This window comes from Poecilia formosa, unplaced genomic scaffold (genome assembly GCF_000485575.1).
Source record: "Poecilia formosa unplaced genomic scaffold, Poecilia_formosa-5.1.2 Scaffold93, whole genome shotgun sequence".
Classification (NCBI taxonomy): domain Eukaryota; kingdom Metazoa; phylum Chordata; class Actinopteri; order Cyprinodontiformes; family Poeciliidae; genus Poecilia; species Poecilia formosa.
The window spans coordinates 801,002-812,249 of NW_006800032.1; the positions used below are offsets into that span (position 1 = coordinate 801,002).

Genomic DNA, 11,248 nt, shown 5'->3' on the forward strand with positions numbered 1-11,248 from the left:
TCAGAACCGTCAGGTGAGGCATTTTAAAGATCGGTAATCGTCGATCGGCCTGAAAACTGCAATCGGGGCACCCCTTGTTTCCATTTAAGTGAATACGTTGAAAAATTTAAAGCTCGAATCCCCGAACATGTTTGTTGACCTTATTGCAATGAGTTAGCATTTTCGGTAACACTTTGTCATGAAGTGTCATTTGGTAAATAATGACCCCTGTGCAAAGCTGACTCTTTTAATTGACTTTTAATGTAAGTTTTAATGCAGCTTTGCATAAAAATGTAATTATTTGCCTAATAATGCTAAGTCGATACTTTTAATGCAACTTTCAATGCATATTTGCATTAAAAGTGCATTATTTACCGAATCACACTTCATGACAGCAGTCAAACATTCATAAAGACTTGTTCATGTTCATGACAGCGGTTATGTCATGTTTATGACAGTGTAATGTCAGTCTTAAGCACACCCCATCAATTAGTGTTGCCACATTTCCTCTAGCTAATGTTTGATAACCAGCCCAGGATTTTCTGAATATAACAGATTTGAACTGTAACTCAAAAATGTTTGTACTCGAGTGTCATAACATGAGGTGAAAGCGGTACGAGTTCGCCCTGCAGTTGTTGGGCCCGATTGTGAATGTGCCCTTTAATATCGCAATTTGATATAAAAAGGGCAATATAAATAAAATTGATTATTGCTGTTATTAATGCTCTTGTAAAAGCCAACCGCAAGAAGTGTGGAATTTTGAAATGGGAACATTTGTAAGAAACAACTTCAGTAAGTCACTGCTGCCTCATCAGGCGTCTTAAGTGACACCCTGCCCTCCCCTTAAAGTGACAATGCATTCACAGAGATGAATTTTTCGACTTATGGGAGCGAAAATTTAAGTAGCTATTTAGGCAACCCTCATGAGCTGCTGCATGTTTAGATGCTTTGAAGTGGATTAATGATAATGCCAGCTAAGACTTCTGTTCTGTTTTTATTTATTTATTTTTTTCCTCCCAAAGAAGACTAATGGGTGTTGCTCGGGGACTTGTGCAGACAAGTGCAATAAGGTCAACAAACATGTTCGGGGATTCGAGCTTTAAAATTTCCCCCCTGACTTGGTCGTTTTTCTGTCCCCAGGAAACCTTCCTGCAATCGTCAGGCGGTGACCATGACAGAGATTTTTCAGAAGCTATTAAAAATGGGAAAAAAGGAAAAAAAAAAAAAAAAAAACGACCCCCACCTCCTCATCCTCTGCTCCTGCAAGTCGCCCTTCCCCTCGGATGTCTGGGTTTATTCGCCTGCATCTTCTGTGGGAAGCTTCACACAGATATTGTCCTTTCTAATCAGTGTTGTTTTGTTTACAAGAGAACAAAAGCTTGCCCTGGACTGCAGCATTACTTAGGTCTGTCTGAAGTGGCGAGCGTCGCAGAGGGCCTCGCGCGGCGAACACCAGGTCATTAGGAACATTTGATGCAAACCAGACGCCTCTGTGTGTGTGTGTGTGTGTGTGCGTGTGTGTGCGTGTTTTTTTTGTTTTTTTTGTGTTTTTTTTAAGGGCTTCTTGTTGCCGAAGGGAGGGGCTGAGGAGTCACAGGCGACAGGGAGGGCCACAGAAGAGGCAGATGTGGTCTTGGCAGGGAGGGGCGGGTGGGGAGGTTTCTGCCAGGTTATGGCGAAGGGAGGGAAGCACTGCAGCAAGGCTGTAGGTTTTAAACGCCGGCTTGATGTCTTCCTCATCCCAGACGCAAGCTATTTCCCCCAGTCCGTGGACGTTATCGCTCTCACCGAGTCTGTTTAAATTTGAGAATCTTCTTCTTCTTCTTCTTCCTTTTCCCCTCCTAATGCATCATGAGTGCCTCGAGGGTTGAACTTTCTTTGCTGGTTGACTTTTTGCCCTCTTGTCTGCCTTGTGTCTCAGGATGGCCGCAGCAGCTGCTAAATCACTTAACTCCGACTTAGTTTAAAAAAAAAAAAAAAAAAAAAAAAAAAAACACAAGCTCTCAACTCTCTGCACGCTCTGTTTACTTCCACTATATCTTGAAAGGTAAATGGCTTTATTCTGTTGTTATTTAGCCGGCGCTGTAAATATTTAATAGGAAATTGCTGTTTTCCTTCCCTTTTCCTGCCTTTTGCACCACTTTTCTATGTTCCCAGATCTTATCCTTCATGATACGCTTGCGTCCGATGAATTAGTTTGGGTCCTCTCAGAAATGGCTGTGCACGTAGCCCCCCTGTCCCCTCAAGTCCTCTCTGTTTGTTGGCAGCCAGCCTGAGGTTGCTTTTTTTTCTCTTTGGTTGTTGGTAAGGGTTTTATGGCTACTTCAAGTCTGCTAGAGTTACAGCTGTTATAAAGAGCTTTAGTGGAGTTGCGATAAATGGCTCCTTTTGAAACACAAAGCTGTTTTTCTTTTCATTCTGCCATCCTTATGAAATATCCGACCTCTCTAATTAAATGGATTTAGTTAATTTCTTCTCATCGGGGGTTTAAACAGTTTGGATGATTTTGAAATATGGTGAAATCGTCACAAAAGATAAAGTAAAATTTCTAGCTTGGTTGTTTTTTTCTCTCCCTGCGGCACCAGAATCCACTTGGTTCCTGCGCAGTGTTTTATACTTTATTTCTTGCCTTCCATTTGTCCTTGCAGTGATTTTTGCAGGTGTTTTATTTTCACACCTGACCCTGATAAAACTATGCTGCAAAATTTCTGCTGCTTTTCATGTTTACATGTTATTGGAGTCCAGAAGAGTCTGAAATGGGCAGTGGTTCCTTCTGGTTTTACGTAAATCCTGTGCGTAGCTGGGAGGATTTTTTTTTGCCCTTGCTTTTAAACTTTTGGACATGTGTAACCATGGCAGCCGTATAGCTTTTACATATGGAAGTGGTTGAGTGGCATCTTAAAATCTAAAACAGGACACTAAACCCCAAATCCCAGAGGAATTGATCGGGTTTCCCAGTATCTATTGTGATAAACAATAACATTTTTATTTTGAGACCGATTTCAAATAACATACTGATAATGGCATAATAATGCAAGGCCACTCTCTCGCAGACCAGTAAACTTTAATTTTGTAAAGAACAACCCATACTTTAACTGGAAGATATTTTGAATATCCAAAATTAAACACCACAACCAAAAACAATTTACAAAATGGAAATCAAAACCACACTCAACAGAAAAAAAAAAAAAAAAAGTAAAATTGACTTTGAAAAAGTATTAATCATCAGAATGGAAATGTTTGAGAGTTCATTGATTATAATTTGATCAATTGTTCATTGCAACAGGCTTAAGCCGAACCAAAGAGCAGAGTAGAGGTAGAAGTCCAGACCATCTCTTTGTAGTCATAATTGCCCTGGAATCCCCAATTCCAACGTCTCTCCATCTGGCTTTCACCCAGATGCAGATATGAAGAGGTGCGACAAAAGCAAATGTTTTGGATCAGCTGTGCTTTCCAGGAACTGATGGTGTCATCCGCCATATGTTTCTGTGGAAAACATCATCCCAGACGACTGAAGATACTTTCATGATGAGTTATGACAACTGATCGTCCAATAGACTCAGTCTGATTTAGGGACCAAAATTGCAACATTTGCTGCATTTCCAGCTGCTGGCGATGAAGACTTGATCTTCAAAGATGTAAACAAGAATGGAGTGGTGTCAGATTTTAGCGGTTGTACGATTTCTCTTTCGTCAGTGACCATGAGCATTGTCTCTCGCTGATGGTAGACTGTTGAATTTACCCAGAATGCCCTGTGCTATGCTTCCCTTCCTGCTTTAGGAGCGGTCTCCGGTCCGCTTGCATTCACATTTGCATTCAACCAAACTGAGGCCTAGGTTTCTCTGATTTGGTCCGCATCAGACTTTGACTACACACTCACACCTCCTCAAATGAACCGGACGTTCTAGACAAATGAACTGGAGTTCGATTAAAGCGGACTGAGCAGATCTGGTGTGAATTCAGCCTTAATTTCAAATAAAGTATTTTTGGATGGAGTTGAGTTGAACCACTCTCTTAGATATTAGTTCCTTCTAAATTTATCCAATTGTCACATTTAATCAGCAGGCGGAGGGCTCATTTAATCATTCAGTGAAGCCGATGAAGTCACTTCTGGGCCATCTTGTGCCTCCTCGTCGCTCCCCGTACTTATTATGCGCGAGCTCACGCGGAGACGGCGCACTCGGGGAGATGTTTGCTGCAGACTTGACTGAAAGGAGCTTAAGTGCTGTAAGATGTGAGCAGTGGCTGTTAATGAGATTAGACCTGCATTCAGGCCAGCGCAGAATGTGATTCAGAAAGCAAGACTGATACGGGTCTAATGGCACACTTCTTTATTGTAAGCAGCAAGGCAAGCGCTCGCTGTGTCTTTTGTAGCCCGTCGTACCAAATAGTAGTTGTTTGTTTTCTTTTTTTCTTCTTCTTCTCCTTCCTTCACACAATCCACAAGACACAAGTTTAACTGGAATCTTGCTCTGTACATGTTGCTGTTTCATGGCTTAACAGCACTAGTGTGGGAACAATACCTGGGCTTAAACGTAGACTGCTTATGCAGCATTTTACATCAGTTGGTTGAAGTACAGCATCACTGATCGACTTAGGTTTGCTCTGGATACTCCAGTTCTCATAACTAAACGCAGAATGCTCCTCAACCTTAAACGTTGTGCCCTTCTTAAATCATCTTGTATTGAGACCTGGGTGCTTAAAATGATTCAGCAGCAGGGTTTCTACCCAGCCTCGCTCTGTCTAACTGAGCACTTTTGCTGTCATTTACATGGCATCTTCTCGTGATGCCATGTAAATGACAGCATTCAGGCTCGCTGTTTTGCATTTCAGGAAACGGGCCGTTATTTTCACGGTGTCCTGAACATCACGCTCGACAGATTACAGGAGTTAGGTTTTTTTTGTTTTTTGTTGTTGTTTTATCGCCGTATTGGGCCAAAAGACTGAAATGAATGGACAAGATATGCATTTGTTTTACTTGTTTATGCTGCTGGAAAACGCTGATCTCGTATTGCTTCTCTTTGTATTCCGCCAAAATCTATATAAAATGAGAGTTTGGGATGAGCATTTGTGTGTGTGCATATGTATAATTTGTGTGTGTATATGAAAATTTAATTCAGCAGGAATTGGACAGCTGGTTACTGATTGCCATGATCAGAATATTCATATCTTTGACCAAATGCAGGACTTGGAACCAGTTACTTTAGAGTAATTGGATTATTTGAATTAAACCAGAATTAAAGATGCCTCTTCCTCCAAAACGCTTAAATCTTCGCTGGAATCCTCCGATTCTGTGTACTCGACCTGTGTTTACGGTTTCAGTTACCCTGATTACATCACAAGATGGCACTGGCCTTTGACCCAGTTAGTACAGACCAAAACAGCAACACTGTGTATTCATAATATTTTGTGAGAAATAGTTATAAATATAAAGCTTTTGTGTGCACAGAATGAAAGCACGGTAGTTCAACTTCTTAAATCATGTAAGTGGTTTTGACGTGTGTCAGGGACGCTCTAGGTGTGCTACACATTTGTAATTAAGCATTATGTCGGTTTAAAAAAAAAAAAAAAAACGTCAATTCAGCTGTTTTTCTGTATCGGCCGATATTAAACTTCAGATATCAGTATCGAAAATGAACAAAGTGGATCGGCTCATCCCTAATCTCAAACAGGTAGATCAATATCACATGCTAGTCGCATCGGCATCGTTCAGTTCAGCGTTCTTCACACCGTTTTTGTTTTCCGCACTCTTACGCTGAACGTTGTTTGTCTGAGATTCGCCACGAACGGGTGAAGTGAGAGTCACTGCTCTTTTGTGTTTCTCTTTTTCCAGCCGAGGACGACGACCTGTGGGAGAACGGCCTCTCCTACGAGTGTCGCACTCTGCTGTTCAAAGCCATCCACAACTTGCTGGAGCGCTGCCTCATGAACCGCAGCTTCGTGCGCATCGGCAAGTGGTTCGTCAAGCCCTACGAGAAACACGAGAAGCCCATCAACAAGAGGTACGCCACAAACTCCTCCACTCGTCCGTTTTCTGCCTCGCTGCCGTTTCAAACCATATTACGCTCATGGATGTTTGGCTACTAGAGCGATATTCCCTGCTTTAAAAATCCTGAAACGGCAGATTGTTTTTGAAAATATTCAGTGCTCTACATAACTCTTGTGATATTAGAGTTTAAATATTGGCCACAGAGGTGCTTTAGTGGCCCCATTGTCTGCCTCATATCTTTCCTGTTACTCTCAGTGTGTGTGCAGCTGAGCCATCCTCCTTCTCGCCGCTATCTGCTGAGCTGGATTTCTTACAGTCAGTGTCTGGTCTTATAGATAACAGATGCAGTACTTGTGTACCAAAGAAACTGTGGCCATGGTGGCTTTTCTTTCTTTTTTTTCTTCCTTTTTCCATTTATTTTGTTTGCGCTTGCTCTCGACTTCTCCACTCTAAAAAAAAAAAAAAAAATCAGCTTGTTGTCAAAAATGTTTTTTAGGTTGTTGTTTTCAAGATTTGTAGCTGCACCTGATGCTGCAGGTTTAATACTTGTGTAAACGTAACAACAGGAGAGAGTTTGATAAGATGGCTGTGCTAAAGAGAGAGTAGAGGGAGCTGTACATGGTGTTGTTTACGGTTTAGCTGGTAATCTGCCTGTATCAGGCGTTTATTGTTTGTATTCTTGCTAGATTTCCCTTTGACTGGGTTGAGGACATCATGATATTAACATGAGAGTATTGACAGGCTTGTTGTAGGGATATAAAACTAACTGGATAACTTTTGCTTTTTTTTCCATGATTTTTTTGTGTATGTATTTAATTCAGAGTTTATATGCAGTATAGAAAAGCGTTAAATTTGTTTGCAGAGCAGGAAAATGAGCTGTTTTTTTTTGTTTGTTTGTTTGTTTGTTTTGTTTGATCATATGCAAAGCCCCAAATTGGACTTTTTCACAGCAGTCTGAACGGTCCACAAAAATCAGACTTTTACCACTTCCACATGCGGTACTGATTCAGACACGCATCTGATATTTATCATAGCACCTGCTGTCTGAACGATCATGTCGCATTTAATCCGACTTTTATGCCACTGGCGTGAGACAAGTGTCACAATTCTGCACCAAAAGAAGCCAGATGTGGCAAATCCAGACATAAACAATGGCTGAAAATTATAATTATGTGTCGGTAAAGCACGTCACCTCCCAATCCCACCACTCTCAGCTCTGACTGCACATCTAAACAGACTTCTCTGCAGAAAAAAATTGCAGTCAACGTGCCACAAAATGACATCGCTAGTGGCGCATTCTCTTGATTAGCTCACGTTGTTTTGTTACGATCTTGTGACAATCGTGTCGACTCTGGATAGCTTTTAAGTAAAGCTGTTTTATGGCCGTTTAAGGCAGCGCCATGAACGGTATGCTGCCGTGTGACGTCAGAGTTCTTCTGCACGAGCAAGTCGCAAACCGTTCACACAGACGTCTGACTGCGGTTGCATTTAATTAGTTTTATGAATAAACACACAAAAAAGCTGAATGGGAATTGAGCATCTAGATGTGCTGCATGAACTCAGCCTGAGACGCGTTATTCCTTCTTACCTTCAGTGTTTCCTTCCCTTTTTTTTTTCTTGTTTTCTTCCTTTTATGCTTTTTACCATATGAACTTCAATCGATTCTTCCTTCCACTCTACATCAAACCAGACCCGGATACAAATATCAGCATAGTGAACTCTTGTAAATATACTGAAGCCTGGCAACTAACTGCTAGTTTAAGTTGGTAAAACTAAGATAGATTAAAAGATGAGCGGCAAAAGCAAATAAGGCGGAATAGCAGTGTTTACCAACAGTTGGTGGTGTCGTCCAGGACATGTTACTGTGGAATATCTTTGAGCTTTTGGCCCGACACACAGAAACTGTCTTTAGACAGAGGATTTTATTTATTGCAGAACTGACTGCTGGTGGTGACTCATTGAAGATACCAGGATGGTTTAACTTACAGCATTCAATTTTCCTATGAAAATGCATGAAGTATTTTTCAGTTTTCAATGGAATTAAGATATGAAAAATGTTTAGGAACTCTGCTGATCGATAAGTTACGACTGTGCACATGCAGGATTTTAGCCTTACAGATCTTTACTTCTGTGGTTCTGCTGAGGGGAACTTGAAAGTCCTTCAGTCGTAACACAAGCACCTGTGCTCCTTCTGGGCTCATCTGTGTTTTCCTTCCCTCATTCGCATTCACAGTTCAGTAAAATTCCATCTTGGGAATCGTTTTAACGTGTAATCCAGCCTGGCTTTATTCTCAGCTGTAATCAAGGGTTCTTTCTAAAAGGGTTATTTGTTAAATATCTTAAGTGAATAAATGACGACTGGAAAAACACTTTCTAACTTTAACAAGTATGTTTAAGCCCTGTAGGCTTTTTTTTTTCTCTTTTTTTACCTATTTGTACTGATTACAGAAGGCCCCAGTCAAGGAAAAAAAAAACTACAATGGTCTTTTCCTTTCTCTGTAATTCATAGGCCTCTCTCTGTCTCTCTCTCTCTCTGTCTCTCTCTCTCTCTGTCTCTCTCTCTCTCTGTCTCTTTCTCTCTCTCTCTCTCTCTCTCTCTCCCTCTCTCTCTCTTTCTCTCTCTCTCCGCCCTCCTCTTCATCCCTCTCTGCTGTCACAAAGCAGACTGGGCAGGTTATAAATAGTGGTGAATCTGTGTTGTTGTTGAGGATGTTTTCTTCTTTCCTTTGGTTCGATCCACTGTAACCACAACAACCACACCGGGATTTTGATAATCAAAGATATGACAGAAGATTCCCCATTGACTTTTTCTCGGTTGGTTATTTTAACCGCTAAAACTAACAAACCGATAGTAAGTGGATTTATCCATCAAAAAAAAAAAAAAAAAAAACGTTAAACCCCAAAATATCTTGTTTTTGTCTGTTGCTCCAGATAGAGTTAAATCCACTTCTGTTGACATCTAAAAAAAAATGCTACAAAATCTGTCACTGGAACGTTTCCTGTAGTTACAAGGCCAGTTAAACTCACAGAGCTGCTGAATTTATGCAGACTGCTGGGACTAAGGATGGGCTGGGAGGACACAGTGAACATTACAATTAAAGAGTTGTTCAAAACTACTTTTGGTAACTTTTCAGCTTTACTGGTGTTAATACTGGAAACAATGTACTGTAAGACTTCTATATTTAGCTACAAAATCCATCTGTAACAAATGTTTCTCTAACGAACTTTTCTGCTCCCAGCGGTCACTATGTCATTACTTATTCACCTGTAAAGCTTTAACTGTCTGCACATCGAGATGAATGATGAATTTTATTATTTTAGTTAGTCTAGAACATTTGACATTTAAAAAAAAATCACAATTAAGTTCACTTAGGATCACTAGAAGCAATATCTGCCTCTCAGTGTAATTTTGAAATTGTAAATATGTCTACTTCCTTCTAACAGGCTGCTAACATTTTTACATCCTTTATGCTTCCTGGTAGTCACTTTGATGCCATGAAGCTTACCGGAAATTGCCTGTGCTGTAAACAACCGTCCTCCACTTCAAAGTTAATGCTAATTCAGGACTTGGAAGTGTGGCCAGCATGGCGTGAATGGCTTTATTCACTTCCTCCGCTGCCAGGCGGACTACAATTCTAAAACAGTGCATAAAATTGATGTCATCGCTCACAACTTGTCCTGCTGTTCGCTGATTGGCCCTGTTGAAAAATCTACTGGAGGGACTCCAAGTGAACGGGAGAAAGCCCAGACTGTTCTGTAAGCGAGATTTTTTTTCCGAGTGGAATAGCACAGGAAGGCAAACGGCCAAGTAAAAGAATAATAATAAAAAATAAAAAAAAATCATCAACTTTTCTGTGTTCCGATTATCTTTCCCTTTTCCTCAGAAGCTCTTCGTTGCTCCTTGTCCCGGTTAAAGATATAAGCAATAGTACTTTTGTTTTGGTGCCATTTTCAATGACCAATAAACTTTAATTTTGTAAAGAGCAATGACCACGGGAACTGGAAGATATTTTAAATATCTAAAATAAAACCCGACAACCAAAGCCATAAACAAAGTGGATTATGAAGATAAATTATGTGTAAAGTCCGATATCATCATTGAATCTCAGCGGCCTCCGGTGGAGCCTTGGACGCCTCTGTCAGATCTTTTTAAGTTTATAATAAACCAAAGAGCATCTCCACACCGAAATAACCAGCTTTATATCTTTGATGCCTAGGTCAAAAGCTTATTAACATCCTTATAATGCTAACCTGATTTAACCTGAAAAAGGGGAGCGGTATTGCAGAGATTTATCTGGAGTCCCCAGCAGCAGTGAAGGAGAGAGAGAGCCAGCACTCTGCTTCTTTCTCAGAGACCAGCGAAGTCATAAAAATGGGAATCGGTTTAAAACTGTGAGGAAGTCCTTCACTTGTTGTCCTTAAAAAACCCTTCTTGACGGTACATTGATTTAAACCCACTGTACTGTGACACCTCTTGTTCCTCTTCTTTAATTTAGATTCACACAGTGAATTGACTGCCTAACACAGCTTATCATTGCTTCACCTCCAAACGCGTTGTCTCTCTTGTTGAAGAGCAGGCCAGAAGCTGCTTTGCATTGGCCTGCTCTCTAAACCAATTTGCATTGCATATCTCTGTTGGAATCCAGCCACTAAACTCTGAGAATTTGTTTGTATAATTAAATTCTTCTGAACCATGCGACGCTTTAGATGTCTTAAACAAAAACGCTTTCAGTCGGGATTCCCACAGAGTGCTTTGGTAGAGTTGACGGTTTCGTGGTCGATGCGATTTCCATTTGTGCTCAAGACTCCGACGTTATCGGATTTACTTTAAGGACCAGAGTATGCCGGAGAAGAAAAAAATGTGCTGAAGGTCCTTTTGATACATGATAGATATCGAATGAAATAGAAACTGAAGGAGTCGAAAGATGATCTCCGTCTATATGTTGAAGTGCATTTGAGTTTGATCAACCTTTATTGCGCGGCCAAAGTTCATGTAAAGTACTTTGATGTAAAGTATTGAGCCTGGAAAAAAATAAAATTTCCATGCTCAAAATGTATAAAAAGCGCTGAGGGATTCTGATTGGCTGTGTCCAGTTTCTGGTTGATCGAGCCAGAGCTGCTTTGCATTGGCCTGCTCTCTAAACCAATTTGCATTGCATATCTCTGTTGGAATCCAGCCACTAAACTCTGAGAATTTGTTTGTATAATTAAATTCTTCTGAACCATGCGATGCTTTAGATGTCTTAAACAAAAACGCTTTCAGTCAGGATTCCCACAGAG

At 40.7% G+C, this 11,248-nt stretch overlaps 1 protein-coding gene across 1 annotated transcript in view; it reads left to right on the plus strand.

Moving 5' to 3' along the window:
- med13a (mediator complex subunit 13a) overlaps positions 1 to 11,248 on the plus strand; it is a 101,496-nt gene that overhangs the window by 26,058 nt on the left and 64,190 nt on the right. The window contains exon 3 of the mRNA XM_007557967.2: positions 5,813 to 5,981. Within this exon, the coding sequence (XP_007558029.1) occupies positions 5,813 to 5,981 (169 nt within the window). The remainder of the gene's footprint in view (positions 1 to 5,812; positions 5,982 to 11,248) is intronic.